This window comes from Kogia breviceps, chromosome 16 (genome assembly GCF_026419965.1).
Source record: "Kogia breviceps isolate mKogBre1 chromosome 16, mKogBre1 haplotype 1, whole genome shotgun sequence".
Taxonomy (NCBI): domain Eukaryota; kingdom Metazoa; phylum Chordata; class Mammalia; order Artiodactyla; family Physeteridae; genus Kogia; species Kogia breviceps.
Window position 1 is genome coordinate 11106345 of NC_081325.1, and position 21072 is coordinate 11127416.

A 21072-nucleotide genomic window follows, 5' to 3' on the forward strand; every position below is an offset into this window, starting at 1 on the left:
CATTTTGAGCTTATTTTTGTGTATGGTGTTAGAGAGTGTTCTAATCTCATACTTTTACATGTACCTGTCCAGTTTTCCCAGCACCACTTATTGAAGAGGCTGTCTTTTCTCCATTGTATATTCTTGCCTCCTTTATCAAAGATAAGGTGACCATATGTGCATGGATTTATCTCTGGGCTTTCTATCCTGTTCCATTGATCTATATTTCTGTTTTTGTGCCAGTACCATACTGTCGTGATTACTGTAGCTTTGTAGTATAGTCTGAAGTCAGGGAGCCTGATTTCTCCAGCTCCATTTTTCGTTCTCAAGATTGCTTTGGCTATTCGGGGTCTTTTGTGTTTCCATACAAATTGTGAAATTTTTTGTTCTAATTCTGTGAAAAATGCCAGTGGTAGTTTGATAGGGATTGCATTGAATCTGTAGATTGCTTTGGGTAGTAGAGTCATTTTCACAATGTTGATTCTTCCAATCTAAGAACATGGTATATCTCTCCATTTATTTGTATCATCTTTAATTTCTTTCATCATTGTCTTATAATTTTCTGCATACAGGTCTTTTGTCTCCTTAGGTAGGTTTATTCCTAGATATTTAATTCTTTTTGTTGCAATGGTAAATGGGAGTGTTTTCTTAATTTCACTTTCAGATTTTTCATCATTAGTGTATAGGAATACCGGAGATTTCTGTGCATTAATTTTGTATCTTGCTACTTTACCAAACTCATTGATTAGCTCTAGTAGATTTCTGGTAGCCTCTTTAGGATTCTCTATGTATAGTATCATGTCATCTGCAAACAGTGACAGCTTTACTTCTTCTTTTCCTATTTGGATTCCTTTTATTTCTTTTTCTTCTCTGATTGCTGTGGCTAAAACTTCCAAAACTATGTTGAATAAGAGTGGTGAGAGTGGGCAACCTTGTCTTGTTCCCGATCTTAGTGGAAATGGTTTCAGTTTTTCACCATTGGGGACGATGTTGGCTGTGGGTTTGTCATATATGTCCTTTATTATGTTGAGGAAAGTTCCCACTATGCCTACTTTCTGCAGTGTTTTTATCATAAATGGGTGTTGAATTTTGTCGAAAGCTTTCTCTGCATCTATTGAGATGATCATATGGGTTTTCCTCAATTTGTTAATATGGTGTATCACGTTCATTGATTTGCATATTTTGAAGAATCCTTGCATTCCTGGAATAAACCCCACTTGATCATGGTGTATGATTCTTTTAATGTGCTGTTGGATTCTGTTTGCTAGTATTTTGTTGAGGATTTTTACATCTATGTTCATCAGTGATATTGGCTTGTAGTTATCTTTCTTTGTGACATCTTTGTCTGGTTTTGGTATCAGGGTGATGGTGGCCTCATAGAATGAGTTTGGGATGTTCCTCCCCTGCTATATTTTGGAAATGTTTGAGAAGGATAGGTGTTAGCTCTCTTCTAAATGTTTGATAGAATTCGCCTGTGAAGCCATCTGGTCCTGGGCTTTTGTTTGTTGGAAGATTTAAAATCACAGTTTCAATTTCAGTGCTTGTGATTGGTCTGCTCATATTTTCTATTTCTTCCTGATTCAGTCTTGGCAGATTGTGCATTTCTAAGAATTTGTCCATTTCTTCCAGGTTTTCCATTTTATTGGCATAGAGTTGCTTATATAATCTCTCATGATCTTTTGTATTTCTGCAGTGTCAGTTGTTACTTCTCCTTTTTCATTTCTATTGAGTCTTCTCCCTTTTATTCTTGATGAGTCTGGCTAATGGTTTATCAATTTTGTTTATCTTCTCAAAGAACCAGCCTTTAGTTTTATTGATCTTTGCTATCATTTCCTTCATTTCTTTTTCATTTCTTTCTGATCTGATGTTTATGATTTCTTTCCTCAACTCTCGGCTATTTTTATTCTTCTTTCTCTAATTGCTTTAGGTGCAAGGTTAGGTTGTTTTTTTTTTTTTTTTTTTGCGGTATGTGGGCCTCTCACTGTTGTGGCCTCTCCCGTTGCAGAGCACAGGCTCCGGACGCACAGGCTCAGCGGCCATAGCTCACGGGCTTAGTTGCTCCGCGGCATGTGGGATCTTCCCGGACCAGGGCACGAACCCGTGTCTCCTGCATCGGCAGGCGGATTCTCAACCACTGCGCCACCAGGGAAGCCCAGGTTAGGTTGTTTATTCAAGATGTTTCCTGTTTCTTAAGGTAGGATTGTATTGCTATAAACTTCCCTCTTAGAACTGCTTTTGCTGCATCCTATAGGTTTTGGGTCGTCATGTCTCCATTGTCATTTGTCTTCTTTGATTTCTTCAGTGATCACTTCGTTATTAAGTAGTGTATTGTTTAACCTCCATGTGTTTGTATTTTTTACAGATCTTTTCCTATAATTGATATCTAGTCTCAGCATTGTGGTCAGAAAAGATACTTGATACAATTTCAATTTTCTTAAATTTACCAAGGCTAGATTTGTGACCCAAGATATGATCTATCCTGGAGAATGTTCCATGAGCACTTGAGAAAAATGTGTATTCTGTTGTTTTTGGATGGCATGTCCTATAAATGTCAATTAATTCCATCTTGTTTAATGTATCATTTAAAGCTTGTGTTTCCTTATTTATTTTCATTTTGCATGATCTGTCCATTGGTGAAAGTGGGGTGTTAACGTTCCCTACTATGAATGTATTACTGTCAATTTCCCCTTTTATGGCTGTTAGTATTTGCCTTATGTATGAGGTGCTCCTATGTTGGGTGCATAAATATTTACAATTGTTATATCTTCTTCTTGGATCGACCCCTTGCTCATTATGTAGTGTACTTCTTTGTGTCTTGTGATAGTCTATTTTGTCTGATATGAGAATTGTTACTCCAGCTTTCTTTTGATTTCCATTTGCATGGATTATCTTTTTCCATCCACTCACTTTCAGTCTGTATGTGTCTCTAGGTCTGAAGTGGGTCTCTTGTAGACAGCATATATATGGGTGTTGTTTTTGTATCCATTCAGCCAGTCTGTGTCTTTTGGTGGCAGCATTTAATCCATTTACATTGATGGTAATTATCGATATGTGTGTTCCTATTCCCATTTTCTTTATTGTTTTGTGTTTGTTATTGTAGGTCTTTTCCTTCTCTTGTGTTTCTTGCCTAGAGAAGTTCCTTTAGCATTTGTTGTAAAGCTGGTTTGGTGGTGCTGAACTCTCTCAGCTTTTGCTTGTCTGTAAATATTTTAATTTCTCCATCAAATCTGAATGAGATCCTTGCTGCGTAGAGTAATCTTGGTTGTAGGTTTTTCTCCTTCATCACTTTAAATATGTCCTGCCACTGCCTTCTGGCTTGCAGAGTTTCTGCTGAAAGATCAGCTGTTAACCTTACCCGGATTCCCTTGTGTGTTATTTGTTGTTTTTCCCTTGCTGCTTTTAATATGTTTTCTTTGTATTTAATTTTTGACAGTTTGATTAATATGTGTATTGGCGTGTTTCTCCTTGGATTTATCCTGTATGGGACTCTCTGTGCCTCCTGGACTTGATTAACTATTTCCTTTCCCATATTAGGGAAGTTTTCAATTATAATCTCATCAAATATTTTCTCAGTCCCTTTCTTTTTCTCTTCTTCTGGGACACCTATAATTCGAATGTTAGTGCATTTAATGTTGTCCCAGAGGTGTCTGAGACTATCCTCAGTTCTTTTCATTCTTTTTTCTTTATTCTGCTCTGCAGTAGTTATTTCCACTATTTTATCTTCCAGGTCATGTGTCCGTTCTTCTGCCTCAGTTATTCTGCTATTGATCCCATCTAGAATATTTTTAATTTCATTTATTGTGTTGTTCATCATTGCTTGATTCCTCTTTAGTTCTTCTAGTTCCTTGTTAAATGTTTCTTGCATTTTCTCTATTCTATTTCCAAGATTTTGGATCATCTTTACTATCATTATTCTGAATTCTTTTTCAGGTAGACTGCCTATTTCCTCTTCATTTTTTAGGTCAGGTGGATTTTTATCTTGCTCCTTCATCTGCTGTGTGTTTTTCTGTCTTCTCATTTTGCTTATCTTACTGTGTTTTGGTCTCCTTTTTGCAGGCTGCAGGTTTGTAGTTCCCGTTGTTTTTGTGTCTGCCCCCAGTGGCTAAAGTTGGTTCAGTGGGTTGTGTAGGCTTCCTGGTGGACGGGACTAGTGCCTGTGTTCTGGTGGATGAGGCTGCATCTTGTCTTCCTGGTGGGCAGGTCCACATCTGGTGGTGTGTTTTGGGGTGTCTGTGGCCTTATTATGATTTTAGGCAGCCTCTCTTCTAATGGGTGGGGTTGTGTTCCTGTCTTGCTAGTTGTTTGGCATAGGGTTTCCAGCGCTGTAGCTTGCTGGTCGTTGAGTGAAGCTGGGTGTTGGTGTTGAGATGCAGATCTCTGGGAGATTTTCGCCATTTGATATTACGTGGAGCTGGGAGGTCTGTTGTGGACCAGTGTCCTGAAGTTAGCTCTCCCACCTCAGAGGCACAGCACTGACTCCTGGCTGTAGCACCAAGAGCCTTTCATCCACACGGCTGTTTCATCTGCTTCATCTATTCACAAGAACCTGGGTGTATGGCTGTTGTCTCCTTTCGCTTTACATCCCCGGGATCCTTCTTTTGTTCCAAAAATGTGACTAGGTCTGGCTTAGAGACAATAAAACCTGCTAGTGTTGGAGGGTCTTCTGCAGAGGTGGGGGGTGGCTGTGGCTCACTGTGGGGACATGGACACTGGCAGAAGAAGTTCTGGGAAGTATTCCTTTGCGTGAGCCTTCCTAGAGTCCACCATTAGCCCCACCAAAGAGCCCAGGTAGGCTCCAGTGTTGGCTTGACTCAGGCCCAAACTGGGCATATTTATATTAAAAGCTTATTTCCTGTTAATCTGAAATTCACATTTAACTGGCAGCTTATATTTTCTCTGGCAGTCCTAAGTTGTGGACTCCCTCATGTAGCTGGTAGGAGTTCCGATTTTAATAAACTTTTTGGAAAGTAATGTGTCATTAATATACCAAGAACCCTATAAATAGTTATGACTTTTGACTTAATAGTTTTAATTCTGGTAAATTAGATCAAAGAAATAGTCGGTTGACTAGAAAGATATTGGTATGAGGAGCTGTATTTGTAACAGAAAATTAGGAACAAATATATAGTAAGGGGATAGGTTACATAAACATATCTTTGCAATAGGGTATTAAGCAATCCTTAAAAATGGGGTTGAAGAAGAGTGTTGACTTAGAAAGGTAAGTGAAAATCATATTACAAAATGGTATAATAGGTGTCCTCTTTCCAAACATATAGAAATAAATCTTAATGTATATACTTCCAAATGGTAACAGTCCCTGAGTATGGGTGATGGGGTTATGGCTAATTTCATTTTATTTTTCCTTTTGTTGTACTTGTGCTTTCTGATTTCTGTATAATGAGATGAATTACATAAGAGTTATAAAAAATTATAAATTGTTTACATCTGTACACTAAAAAGTCTCTTGGAGTGGATGTATAATGAAACAAAATCCAGCAGTTTACTACTTACAAGAGATGCATCTAAAAATTATTCAGAAAAATCACAAATGACACAATGAGCACACTTCTATCAAACTAAGTAAAGCATCAGTATTAATATCATATTAAGTAGATCTTATAGTAGAAAGCAATACATAGGATAATTTTTAAATACTGCAATACAAAGATATACCATAGAGAAAAAATAATGACCGCCAGGGGAAGGAAGACTTTTGGAAGTAGAATATGGAATTGAGAAAAAGAGGACATGGCAGACTCCAGAAAACTGATTAAAGAACTTGGAAGAGGTTCTTAACGTGGAACCATTGGTTGAAAAAAATCCAAATGTACAAGGCCCATCACTTCTTAAAAGTAGAACACTGCATAGAAAGCTTTTTGACACAACATAGTTTCATGAAAAGGACTAAAGCTATTGCTGTGGAGTAGACTGGTGAGGAAAATGTGATGTCTGAACCACAGCATAATGCTCTGAATGTTTGGCACATAGGTAAGGTTTTGCAAAATTAGGCCTCTCAGGAAATAGTAGAGAAATGTAGCTAGCTGACTTAATACTGGAAAAAAGTGGTACATTTTGGTTAACTAAACCAGTTGTAAGTTTGTAATAAGTCTTTTATTTAAAAATTCCAGGAATGCCTAAAAAGATTATAGTCTTGTGCTATACAATAATACTAACTTAGAGAATTCAACAAGGTTTGTTGTTTTAACATACATCTTACTATACAACTATTAGTCTGTCTTCAATTACACAAAAAAGAAATGATGATACGTAGGATTTTAAAAACATGATTAAAATGGTAGATACCGCAATAAATTTTCCAAAGCAGAAACAGTTAACATTCTCATACAGTGAAATAGCCAGTAAATCTCAAAGTGTAAACCCCAGCATGGCTTCAGCATCACTTGGGAACCTGTTAGAAATACAAATTCTAGAGCCCTACCTCGAAACTACTAAATCAGAAACTCAGAGGGTAGAGCCCATGTTTTAAAATTTAAATTCAGTGCTTTAGCAACTTCTCCAAGCTATCTTGATGGATGTTAAAAGTCTGAGAACCACAAAATTAGATAAGGTAATGAAAGTTTAAACAAAAATCCAAGCTTCTTGTAATTAAAAAATAACCATAGTGTCTAAAAGGAAACAAAGAATACAGAAACAGATTCCCTTGAATGTTATCAAATATTATGAAACTCCTCTGTGCAAAGAAGATACTGTGCTAGTCTCTTGAGGATTATTAATGAACAAAGGGGTAGAAATACAGCCCTCAATTTTCATGGAATTATGTAATGCTGCTATAGCTATATTTTTTATGCTATGAGCAAGACTTTTATTAAATAATTTAGAAAATGAAAAAGAAAGCAAAAGGAAAACTACAGTAAAGATAAAAGCAATGATAGTAAACGCATTAGAAAATAGGGAAAAAAAGTGAAGAAATCACAAAATAGTAAATGTGGAAAGTCCAGTAAAAATTAGAAGTGATGGAGGTATTATAACATGTAGAAAACATGTTAAATATGTACATATAACTTATCACTATCAAATTTGAATATCATGAAGAGGATGATTTCTAGGAAAATCAAAACTACTTAAAAAAATCTAATGCTATTCTACCAATAACAGAAAAAGAATTTTTTTACGTTACCCAGTTAATTACTTCCCCCAAAAGGCTCCAGTTCTAAATGGTACTGGTGAAATCTTTTATCCTTAACAGGAGTAGATAGATCCATATATAGAACATAGAGAAAAATATAGAAAGCTATCCAGTTCATTCTTCTAAGCAAATATAATCATCCTACCAAACCCTTGGAAAAAAGCATGAAAATTATATATCACTTTCACTTATGATTATGCATATGAATAATATAATATTAGCACATAGATTTAATAGTATATTAAAAGAATAATTTACCATGGCCCAAAAGGGTCTGTTCTTTGACTGTAAGTATGACAGTTTGCATTACTTACTTTTCACAAATATTCATTCTCCCTTCCCCACACTGTTGAAGGAGTATATTTCTATACCTCATTGATGCTGTGCTTGACAATGTGACTTGCTTTGGCCAGTGGAATCTGAATGGTTGTCAGATTTGCCATTTTCAAGCACAAGCATCAAGAACAATTCCATGATTCATCTCAATCCGTCTTTTCTCCTCTGTTATGATTACTGTTGTTCCTTCAGCCTGGACACAGGAGGAAAACAGTGGAGCTGACCTGCAGTCAACTTGCAGGCTGTAACAGAGCTTGCAATCTACAGCCTTGATGTAACATGTTTGTGTTACAAAGATTTGGGGTTTGTTTGGTTACTGCAGCGGAAACTAATATAATAAGGATGCTTCAATATCAAGAAATGTATTGATATAACATTGTATCAGTAGGTAAAATAAGAAAATCATGTACTGTTTTATCCATTATATTTACAAAATCATTTAGTGAAATTCCATACTTAAATGTTTTTTGAAAAGCATAACTTAGAAGACTAATTCCTTCACATGTTAAGATGTGTATTTCAAACCAATGCCCATTTTAACCTTATTTAAAAATAAAATACTAAGTCATTCCTTTTAAAACTGGGATAAATAGGGAATTCTGCTCTCACCAATTTTTACATTGAAGTGTTCTGCAAATTCTAGAGAAAGTAGTAGGAATGTAGTGGAGGAGAGAAAGTATTATTAACAGAGGATATGCTGGTTTAACTAGGAAGTTGCAATGACTTACTGAAGACTCTGTTATGATGCCCGTTGGGAGACCACACCCTGAAAGGATGGAGTTCTTTTTTACATGATATGTAAATGCTTTAAATCAGAGACAGGGACTTCCCTGGTGATGCAGTGGTTAAGAATCTGCCTGCCAATGTAGGGCACATGGGTTTGATCCCTGGTCCAGGAAGATCCCACATGCTGTGGAGCAACTAAGCCCGTGTACCACAACCACTGAGCCCGCGTGCCTGGAGCCCGTGCTCCACAACAAGAGAAGCTACCACAATGAGAAGCCGGCGCACTGCAGCGAAGAGTAGCCCCCGTTCGCCACAACTAGAGAAAGCCCATGCGTAGCAATGAAGACCCAACGCAGCCAAAAATAAATAAATTTTAAAAAATATCAGAGACCATTACATGGTGCTGTTTCCCTCATAGACTACGTGGTTCTAGAAATTAAGAAGTGAATGAGTAATAACTCATTTGCAGAATTTTTGCTTTCCATACCACAGCTTAGAGCGCTTCTGGTTTAGAGTTCTTAGTCCCCAAGCACGGAATGCTTCCATCAGGGACACAACACTGATTCAATTTAATTGGAAGGTGATACTTCCGACTAGCAATTTGGGACTCCTATGTCACTGAACCAACACAGAAAGAAAAAAAAAAAGATACAGTGATTAATCTATGTTACAATGTAAAAATTGGGTTGGAGGCAAAAAGGACTATGTTTGGATCCTAGGGAATTCTCAGGGGGCACATTTTATTACTTCCATGCCCAATAGTAAAGGTAAATGTAAAACTATAGCGACCAAAAAAGGCGGAACAATTGAGGATGCACACCCTTCAGGAATGAAGGTTGGGTCACTCAGATAAAGTGCTCAGAGCAGTCAAGGTTTTGGCTAAGGGCTTATAAGGGAAAGATGGAATGGGTAAAGAAGAAATCCATAGATACCATCTACAACTGTGACACTAATTACAGAAATGAGTATCACCTTTGCATATTTTCTCCTTGCTATATGCATGTGTTTATATATACTAACCGTTTTCTTCTCTCTCATTTTTATTTTTATATACAGGCTGCTGGAAACAACTTTATAATTTAGTCTTTGGGTAACAGAATGTTCAGTGAAACTGTGACTAAATTTGAAGATTTATTACTATAGCCTCTGATGGACACATTAACTGTCCGGACTATGTATATATCTTTCATTTTGGGGAAAGGGAGAGCTTTTATGCTTGTAAGGTGGATAGCTGTATCATGTTAGTTAGAAATATATTTTGTTGCTATATAGGAATTCAAATATGTGTAGAAAGTTGCATATGGAAATGAATGACCAAAGGAATGAAATGTGCCCAGTATCAATATATTGCCTCTCAGTTCCAAATTTCCCTTCCTCTCCTGTTCTATGAAAATGGATTTGGGACCTTTAAACTTTTATTTTTTTTTTCCCTTTGCCAGCTGTCAATAAAGCTTGTCAGCAGCGGGTACTGGAAAGGCATTGTAGGAAGAAGGGGTTTTCCTTCCTGGTTCCAGTGAGCCCACTTGGTAGATTCATGTTGCCTGTGTGGCTTCTGCAGCTCCCAGCTCTTGTAGTACAGGCAGCTATTCCAGCACCCAGCTCCTGGACTACATGACAGTCAGCAGTGCCCACTGGCTAGCAGCTACCCCCTCCTTGGCAATTCCCATTGGGTAATTTTGTATCAGAATGTCTCCAGGGATATACTTCCCTATGAAAAGATGTTGCCAGCACCCTAGTGGGGGATTTCCAGCAAGTTTTGCTGGTGCAGCTACACAGTGACTCTCTTGTCATTCAGTGAGCCATGGTCATGCCCACTTCAACAAGGTCTGAATCTCAGATGGGAGGGAGGGGGTCCTTCCTTAGGCACACCATCTCAGCTCTAGGGATAGTGGCTTCTCCTTGTATCTCCAATTCTGTAGTTTTTAAGAGGTTTTGTTTGTTTTATTTTTTTACTAGTCAATTCTTTATTCTTTGAATACTCAGCTATATTAATAATTCTTTATATTAAATGTTCAAATTGCTGTATGGTTTCTCTCCCTCGGGGGTATGAATTCTGAAGAATAGAAAGAAAAATGAACAAAGTCTCAGAGACCTGTAGGACACATGAGCATACAAACATGTATATACCAGGAACCTTAGAAAGAGAGGAGAGAGATAGAACAATGTGTGAGGTAAGAAAATTTGTGAAGAAAAGACCCCAAACTTTCCAAATTTGATGGAAAATTTTAATCTGTGTATCTAAGAAGCTCAATGAGCTTTAAAGAGAATTAACCAAAAGAAATCCATACCAAGATACATTAGAGTCAAACTTGAAAACCAAAAACAAAGAGAGCATCTTGAATCCAGCAAGAGAAAAATGACCCATCATATACAGTGCAACCACAGTAAGATTAAGAGCTGACATCTCATCAGAAATAGGGGCCAGAAAGCAGCAGGATGACATATTCAAAGAAAAAACTGTCAACCAAGAATTCAACATTCAGCAAAACTACACTTCAAAAAAATGAAAAAGGAATAAAGAAATTCTCAGATAAACACAGAGAATTTGTTGTTAGCAGATTTGCCTTACAAGAAATACTAAAGAAAATCTTCAGGCTGAACAGAAATGACAGCAGATGGAACTTGAATCCACATGAACAAATAAAGAACAATGGAAAAAGTAATTATGTTAAAAGACATGGAGGGACCTTAAATGCATATTACTGAATGAAAGAAGCCAATCTGAAAAGGCTCCATACTGTATGATTCCAACTATATGACATTCTAGAAAAGGCAAAATATGGAGATTGTCAACAGTGATTTCAGGGAGGCTGGAGAGAGATTAATAGGCAGAGCGCAGAATGATTTTTGAGAGTGAAAATACTATGTGTGATATTTTAATGATGGATGCATGTCATTATACATTGGTCCAAACCCACAGAATGTACAACACCAAGAGTGAACCCTAAGGTAAACTATGGACATTAGGTGATGTGATGTGTCAGTGTAGGTTCATCCTTGGTAACATATGTACCATTCTGGTGAGTGATGTTGATAATGGAGGAGGCTCTCTATGCCTGTGTGGGAGCAGGGGGTATATGGGAAATCTCTGTACCTCCTTCTCAAATTTGGGTTGTAAGCCTAAAACTTCCATAAAACAAAGTCTTATGGAAAAAAAGGTAATTAGAGGTAAATATAAAGGACTATATAAATACTTGGTTTTTATTTTTTATTAACTGATTTAAAAGACAATTGCATAAGACAATAAAACTGTTATTGGGCTTATATACAGACATGTGACAATAATAACATGAAGGGGGAGGAAATGGAGCTATATTGGAGCAAAACTTCTATATTTTTCTGGCATTAAATTAATATTAATCTGAAGTAGATTGTGATTACTTACAGTAGATTGTACTAAATTAGATTATTGTAATGCCAAGAACAACCACTAAGAAAACTTTAAACTCCCCCAAAAAAGGAATTAAAGTGGTATACTAAAAAAATCTATTTGAAATAAAAGAAGACAGTAGGGCTTCCCTGTTGGTGCAGTGGTTGAGAATCTGTCTGCTAATGCAGGGGACATGGGTTCGAGCCCTGGTCTGGGAGGATCCCACTCTGCGGATCATCTGGGCCCGTGAGCTGCAACTACTGAGCCTGCGTGTCTAGAGCTTGTGCTCTGCAGCAAGAGAGGCCACGATAGTGAGGGGCCCACGCACCGCAATGAAGAGTGGCCCCTGCTTGCCACAACTGGAGAAAGCCCTCGCACAGGAACGAAGACCCAACACAGCAAAAATAAATTAATTAATTTTTTAAAAAAAGACAGTAAAAGAAAAACAGAGGACACAAAAGTCTTGAGACATATGAAAACAAATACCAAAGTAGCAGAAGTCCAACTAATCAATATTTTCATTGCAGGTAAATAGGTTAAATCCTTCAATCAAAAGGCAGAGATTGTCAGACTGCATTAAAACAAAACAAAACAAAATCTAACTATATGCTGTCTACAAAAGACAGGTTTTAAATTCTAAGATACAAGTAGAGTGGAAGTTAAAATCCTGGAAAAAGATATACCACACAGTAACCATAAAAGAGCTGGAGTAAATATTCTAATATCAGAAAAAATATACTTTAAGACAAAAAACACTTGTGACAAAGAGGGACATTTCATAATGAGAAAATGGTCAGTTCAATAGGAAAATAGAACCGTTATGAATGTATACATACTCAACATATATCCTCTAAGTACAGGAGTCAGTAAATGACAGAATTAAAGAGAGAAATAGACAATAATAGTTGGAGACTTCAACGATCTAGTCTCAATAATTGATAGCACAACTAGATGGAAAATCATCAAGAATATCTTTTATATCACTTAACATTTAATGCTGTCAGCCAACTTGACCTGACATTTATAGAACACTCTAACAGTGAAATGAAAGCAAGATGCATGTTTTTTCCAAGTGTATGTGGGTGTTCTCCAAAATAGAGCACATGCTAGACCATAAAACATTTCAGTATATTTAAAAGAACTACAATTATATAAAGTAAGTTCTCCAACTGTAACAGAAACAAATTAGAAATCACCAACAAAAAGGGAAATCTTTTTGTGGTGACAGAAATGTTCTAAGAGTGGATTGTGGTGCTGGTTGAACAGCTCTGTAATTTATTTTTTAAAAAATCATTGAATTGTATACTTAAAATATAAATTATACTTCAGTAAACCTGTTTAAAAATTAATGAGTCACAGTCACCATAGCAACAAGAGTATAAACTTTTAGAATACCTTTAATGAAGTATTTGTGGCCTATATGAATAAAAAATGATAGAGCTTTGAGAGAATTAGAAGTGGAAATTATGCTTCTGTATACCAAAAATAATGCTTCAAGGAAGTCAGCTACTTCCAAATTATTTTATAGATTTAATGCAATTCCAGTAAAAATCATAATGAAAATTTTATTTGGTTTGCTTTTCAACTTGGCACAATCATCCTAAAGTTCATCTGGAAGGTTAAATACACATAAAAAATGTACAGAATATTTTGAAAGAAAGAGAAATGAGTTACACAAGATATACTAGACATTGAACCATATTTTAAAACTATGATGTCTAAAATATTGTAATACTGATATAGGAATAAAATAATAGTTGAATGAAATATCCAAGAAGTATAATATTTTATATATCTTAGTACATATTAAAAGACTAAATTACAACATAATTTGAAATGAATAATTCAGTAATTTTTATTGAAATAAATAGTTGAATTTAACCTTGCAATTATACTCTTGGGACTCTCTTTTATGAAAGTAATCCTAAAATGGGGTAGGGCAAAAATATTAATTGTAGCTTTATTCATAATTATATAAAATTTGAAACAACCTAAACTCTGAGTAGGGGATTAGTTAAGATAACCATAGTTAATTTACAACTCACAAGTAGGAATATTATGCTGTTATTAAAATGATTATAACTAGTATGTCATTATACGGGATAATGCTTGTGAATTTTATGTTAAGTGAAATATAGGAAGTAAAATCACATAAATGGTGTGATTCTGACTACAGAAACATAAAGAGAACTGTAGAGGGAATAATAGGAAATACATATACCAATATGTTAATTGTAATTGTGTGTTTTATTGTAGTCTGAGTAGAATTTTTTATATTTATAATTTACAATTATAAAAAAGCATTTTCATTAATTTTTTCAAGAATTATATCAAATTTTGGGGCTTCCCTGGTGTCGCAGTGGTTGAGAGTCCGCCTGCTAATGCGGGGCACACGGGTTCGTGCCCCGGTCCGGGAGGATCCCGCATGCCGGGGAGCGGCTGGGCCCATGGGCCCGTGGCTCATGGCCGCTGAGCCTGCGCGTCCGGACCCTGTGCTCCGCAACGGGAGAGGCCATAGCAGCGAGGGGCCCACGTACCACAAAAAAAAAAAAAAAAAAAAAAAAGAATTATATCAAATTTTAAAAATTCATAGCCAATTTATTTTCAAAATTCATAGGAAATTTTTTTGAAAAATATTTCTATTATTAAGATCCTGGTTGTATTATACTGAAGGCTTGGTGAACATGCCAAGTGCTTATTTCTTTCATGAGCTTGTGAGTTTCAGTTATATCTTCTCTACACTTTCAAGTATCCAGCTCAAAGAATAGTAATAGATGTTTTACCGTATTTTAAAGGTGCAGTAATTATATAGTGTAATATTGATATAGGGATAGATAACATTAATTAAATATACAGGAAATGTAAATTCTTTTAGCCTCTGAATTTGGCAGTGAATCTCAAAATACTGTTTGTATCAAAATTGTCTGACCCAACCCCACAGATTCTAAGTGCAATACAGTTCTGCTATGTATTTCTTAAAGGCAGTGGTTATAAGGCAGCAATTCTCCAACTTTACCCTGTATCAGAATCACAGAGGGCTTGTGATTCCTTCAGTTACTGTCTGTGTGACCTTAGGCAAGTTACCTAATTCTCTGTGTCTCAGAATCCTCTTCTGGAGAGGAACTGAGGATAATAATAGTACCTTCTTCATGGGGTTATGTTAATTATGTGCGTTAATATATGTAACTTGCCTGTACCACATATAGTTAATACTGAATTAGTATCAGCTATTATTATGCTAATGATCTTATTACAAAGGAAAAGTATGTAACATTTATCAAGGATTTGTTATGTGTTAGGAATTCTGTTAGGCACATTAAAGATATAAATGCATTATCTCATTTGTTCTTCATATCTGCCCAATAAGTTAGAAGTTGTCATACTCATTTTACAGCTGAGAGAAGTGAGGTCCAGAAAGATTGAGCTGGCTGGATGTGACTGAGAAGAAAAGCCTTGGGGTTGCAAATTCCCCAGAGAGAAAGTTAAGTCATGTGCCAGTAAATGTTGGGATTAGGGTAGAAAATGTGTGGTTTATTATAAAGACCGTCCCGTTAGTTTGTAAATTTTAAGTGTGCAAATTTTAAAAGTGCACCTGGGCTTTTCTGGATTCATGTTAGGATATTTTGATATAGTAGGTCTGGAATGGGGCCCAGGAATCTTCAGTTACAACAAGAGCCCCAGGGGATTCTGAGTTTGTGGTCTGAGGACCACAGTTTGAGAGACTAGCTAATGTTCTGAAGTAACTATGGAAAGATATTGTGAAGTAATCACAGAAGGTTTTAAAATGTGCTTAAGGTCATATATAGCAAGATAGTACCTGAACTGAAACTAGTATCTAGGTACCCTGACACTTAATCCATTGCTCTTTTTCAATCCAGAGACCTCAGACCTAGGTTTTCTCTGAGCCCAGAATCCAGTCAGCTGGGCCTCAGCAAAGCTGCTGTAGGGGAGAAGCCTTGTTTATTTTAAGGTGGAGCCCAGACCAGCTGAGAAGCTGGATGGTTCTAATTGTCTGCATAAACTTTTCTCATGAAATTTCTCGAAAAGAAAAGCGTTACCCTATTAGATATAAAGCTCTTTTCTTATGAAATTTTGTTGTAATTGGAAGGACTGTTTTTGCTACAAATTTCAATGCCCTGGTTAAATTCTCACGAAGTTCTAGTGCTGTTCTGAAATATTTTCTAAGTTGTTGATCATCCTAAACAGCTGTTCCTCGTCAGTCCTACCCGTGCATAGCCAGATGTTTCTGGAGGATGGTGAGCTAATGGAAAGAGCAAAACTTTGCAGTCAGAAAATATTGGTTGTGTCTTGTCGTGCTGTTTACCAGCTAAGGGACTCTGGGCAAATTCCTGATCCTTTCCATACTTTAATATCTTCACTTAAAAACTTGAGAGGGCTTCCCTGGTGGCGCAGTGGTTGAGAATCTGCCTGTTAATTCAGGGGACACGGGTCCGAGCCCTGGTCTGGAAGGATCGCACATGCCGCTGGGCAACTAGGCCCGTGAGCCACAACTACTGAGCCTGCGCGTCTGGAGCCTGTGCTCCGCAACGGGAGAGGCCACGATAGTGAGGCCCGCGCACCGTGATGAAGAGTGGACCCCACTTGCCACAACTAGAGAAAGCCCTCGCACAGAATCGAAGACCCAACACAGCAAAAATAAATAAATAAACTCCTACCCCCAACATCTTCTAAAAAAAAAAAGGAAAAAAAAAAAAAACTTGAGAGAAAGGTATTAGTGCTTAATATCAGAATTCGGGTAAAAGGATTTTGCTGATTGCTCTGTGATATTCAATCTTTAGTTAGTATGAGGTTCATTTATATAGTCTGATGCTACCATATTCATTTCTGAAGCCCCAGATTTTGGGATAATCATGTTTCTTCCTCTGAAACATATGTGACACAACATTGGCTGTGGAGCTTTCTCAGACACAGGTTTCTTAACTGGTGAGGCAAGAACCGGTGAAATTAATAACAAATGAAGGTTAATGCTGTTTTATTTGCTGTTAAGACTGGCATTTTGCACAATGTAATGGACTCTCAGTATATCAGATTTCTTGTAGAGAAATTTATGAAGAAATGGAAGTTATAAAATCAAGGTGATGGGGCTTCCCTGGTGGCACAGTGGTTGAGAGTCCACCTGCCGATGCAGGAGACACGGGTTCGTGCCCAGGTCTGGGAAGATCCCACATGCCGCGGAGCGGCTGGGCCCGTGAGCCGTGGCCGCTGAGCCTGCGCTTCCGGAGCCTGTGCTCCGCAACGGGAGAGGCCAAAACAGTGAGAGGCCCACGTACCGAAAAAAAAAAAAAAAAAAATCAAGATGATGCTTACTTGTTCTTTTGGAATAATGATGTTTAGATATTCGTAAAGGATGCTGTCAATGTTTATTCATCGCCTTCCTGCCTCCCTTCCCTTTTTCCTTCCTTCCTTTTATTTCTCATTTATTCCCATTCTGGAAATGACTTATAAAAATAATTTTAAACATTCTGGGTCTGTGGCGGGTCTATCAACTTCTACATGCTTAAATTATCTTCCTTGATAATGAATTAGAGACTTATATAAAGAAAGACTCCTGCTTCTTACCTGAAGTAGACATTTGGTGATTCATCATGTGAAAGGAGAAAAGGCTTTATCAGAGCAACACCCAGCTAGATGAAATCATCCTACCTCTCATTCAGTCTGTAGGGCACCACTGAGTATAGTAAGTTAACACGAGATAAGATATATTGTGCAAAGAAATCCTTAATGTTGCTCGTTTAGCCATAGATATATAAATTAGGATGCTGTGTTGCTCATGTAGAAACTTAAATAAACTGAACTTGATATTTTAAAATTCAGACTTTGGCATTTAAATGACTTGCGATGATTTCGAAGATGATTATTTCCAAGTAGCATAATAATCCTATACAAATCCAGAAAAGAAAAATCTTTTGAAGTTGCATATAGTATTCTACAAAAATGTTTTTAAAAGTCTTGTAACCATTAATTTTGCAATGAGCTTATTCAGGGAAATGATTGCTTGCTTTTCTGAAGTTTATGAATTCAAATTCTTGATAAGATTTACTGTTTTATTATTTGTTATACTTTCTTCAGGACAGTAATTGTGTCTCATTTATCTTTATAATCCCAGTATTAGCACTGTGTATACTGTATACTGGGTGGTCTGGAAATGTTTTTTTGAACTGCTACTTTGTTCTTTATTGGAAACTCAGAATGGAAAGCTTTGGGACGTTTCTTTATAATGTTATGTTTTATTTCCCCAAAGTACCACCTATTATTTTCAGCTAAAAGAAGTTCCATTTAAGCACAAAACTTGACATTCAGATACACCTTAGCTTTGAAAGGATTTGAATACAATTGGAATACAGTAAAGCTAGAGAAGAGAGAAGTTAAGGTGCCTCAAAATATCATGTAATTGGTTTTATGGACTAAATGTGTTCTCCCTAAAATCATATGTTGAAGGACTAACCCCCAATGTGGAGGTGAGGCCTTCGGGAGGTAATTAGGTTTAGATGAGGTCATGATGGTAGGGTCCCCATAATGGGATTAGTGCCCTTCTAAGAAGATGAAGAGACACCAGAGCTTCTTCTCTCTGCCATATAGGGACACAGGGAGAAGACAACCATCTGTGAACCAGGAAGAGAGCCCTCACGGAGAACCATATTTGCTGGTGCCTTGATCTTGGACTTTCCAGCCTCCAGAACTGTGAGAAATTCATGTCTGTTATTTAAACCATCCAGTCTATGGTATTTTATTATATAAGCATGAGCTATATGTGGATATTATTTTCGGGTTCTGGGAGCTTGATATAAATTAAGACGATCACTTACATTGTAGGTAGTATCCTAAGAATAGAATATATTTACTTACCTGTCTACCCAGCTATGCCACATTGTAACTTTTTGGAAAATTTTTATATAAAATTTTTTTCCCAAACAGAACTTCAACGTGGTTTGAAAACTTAAATTCAAAGGTTTTAGTTTAGACTTTTAAAAAAAGGCCAAAACAGTCTCTATATAGACTGGTTCAAAACGTAATATCTTAAGGAAACAGAGGAAATTATTTAAAAGGGAAAAGAATTAGCTTTCACAAGAAGAAAGGACTGCTTTTGTTTGTTTTTCCCCCTTTCCACAGAATCTAGGATAATTAAAAACATGGGAAATGCCACCTGAAAATGTGGGAGAATTGAATAATAAATCTTGTGAACATTGGGCCACAATAAAGGGGTCCTTTCAGGCATCATAAAAATTGTTGCCAGGTGAAGTTGAACAGGTCTTGGCAGCAACATCCCAGAGAGAACCAACCACCTTAGAGAGTATATAACTAAAGAATCCTTTTGTGCACACAAGCTATCCACCATTTAAAAATTATTAAAACCCCTCATTGCTCATCTTTAATTTAAATATATATATTTCAGAATAATTACATTATCAGGTAAGTTTTAGCTTTTTGCTTTTAGGCTTTGGTTAGACTGAAAGGATTTAGAAACAAAATCAGAGCCCTTCAGATAAAGTCACACACAATTAAATGCAATTTTGTGTTTGGTTTGAGTTCTTTCCATGTCTCTTCTGCAATCTGTTGACAATAGTTCCACAGACTTACATTCTTTGTATGGATGGTGTATTTTTCTCAATGCCTTCAGTGTAGGCATTAATAAGCTTTAGAAAAGTGTTATTTCTCTCCAAGGCCACTGTTGCTGCCATTGCATTAAAAAAATGCTTAAGAATCTTGTCTTTCTGTGTTACCTCCTTAGCTTTTTTCAGTTTTTTCTTTGAGTTTGCTATAGAAGTTTGTAAGTTTGTAAAGTTATTAATCCAGATAAACTTGGAAGGATTTTTCTTTTTTGGTCTGGATTCCTGACAGATCGATGTTAGCTTTGCACAAAGATGAAATCCTGAATATTGTTAATTTAGATTAAAAAAAGAAGAAGAAAAAGAAAAGAAATGATCTATAGGACTTAGAGTTCAAAACCTTTTCAAAGAACCTGAACAGGTTTTTGACACTCTGATAAAAATTATTTACTTGAGTTCTTTTATTCTGTTTGTTCTACAGCTGTTTGCTTCCAAATTGAAGGTGTTTTTCCCTTGACAGACTCTGTGTGCAGTCCCTGTGATTATTGCCGGAAATACTCTTTCCTGTTATTTTTTTAATTGCATTACTTAGAAATGCTTCTTTTCCTCCATTACATTTCTTCTGTTTTTAAAATGTCTTTGTGAGTGACTTTAAATGTGTATTACAAATTGGATTTCAGAGATCTGTGCTGGCATACTTGACTGAAGGTCTTTACTGCCTTCTGCCAGTGTATCAAGTTCAGTGAATAGCCATGAAACTTCAGACTGCTCTTCATTTTAAATCCCCTAAATTAGCTGCTTTTGAGCACTACTTGCTAATCCCTTGCAATCCAAAGTCATCAAAAAATCATACTGTAATGCTTTTTGTACAATACAGAGATAATTTACAGCATTAGTCAAACAGTTTCAAAGGTGTCATTATTTGATAATAACTGCACCCCAGGGCCATTATTGTACCATATAATGTGACTAATGCGCTGTCATTTCTTTCTGCTGAAACCACAGCCACAAATTGAAGAGTAACACAATCTGGCCTTTGGTTTTCTCAGTCAGCCTGAAAAAACTGGTCATATTTTTAAACTTCAGCAGCTTAGCATCTCACTTCAAGTTTTTAAAAAATATGCATAGCTGAGATAGCATTTCCATTGCTATCTGAGTATAATAGATGGTTTATATTCTTGAATGTTATTTGGTTCTGAACCTCATTTCAGTGTTACCTTTTTCTTATGCGATCTATAGCCAGTGTAAATTTTGGGTTTAATCTGTGTAAGTGGTGATTTTTGAAGATATTATATCCAAATTTAAAAAGTCAAATCTTCACATTTATTTCAGCTATTTCCTATGGGCTTTTTTTTTTTTTTAAACTGAGAAAGCTCTTTGATCCATAATTTTCTTTATGACCATGCCCTCAAGTGACTGTAAACCTCTGTTTATTCTCCAGTGTGGCTACATGTACCTCTTAGCCTATATGGCCTTATTTTATTTTTTTCTTTACCTAGAATAACCCTTTTCCGTTCCCATATGTTCATTGTCTATCCAGCACTTAAGCCCAGGTCAAATGATACTTCCTCCATGATGCTTTCCTGGATTCTCCACAAAAAATAATAAATCTCTTTTTCTTCTGAAATCATATAGTACTTTTAACTTCTCATGCTTAATAATTAGGGAAAGTTTTAAAATGTACACCTCTAAGCTCTCCAAAGGTCAGGGATCCTGTCTTATTCATTCTGGAGTGCAAAACTATCACTATATGTTGGTTAAAAAAGTGAACTATGCATATAGCAAAACAACGTTAATTTTGTGGGTAAAAGGACAGATTTACCTAAAATGACTCATTAAAAAAAATTGAAACCATGTTTTACAAATATGCTATATGATAAAAATATCAATTAATAATTATAAGTAAAATTATATAAATTTCAGAGGATTTCCTAGCATGATAGTTG

The 21072-nt window shown here is 36.3% G+C and overlaps 1 protein-coding gene across 1 annotated transcript in view; it reads left to right on the forward strand.

Annotated features, from left to right (window-relative positions):
• The window catches only part of LOC136792838 (uncharacterized), an 88992-nt gene that overhangs the window by 13017 nt on the left and 54903 nt on the right, over positions 1 to 21072 (forward strand). The window contains exon 4 of the mRNA XM_067016888.1: positions 18159 to 18260. Coding sequence (XP_066872989.1) covers positions 18159 to 18260 — 102 coding nt within the window. The remainder of the gene's footprint in view (positions 1 to 18158; positions 18261 to 21072) is intronic.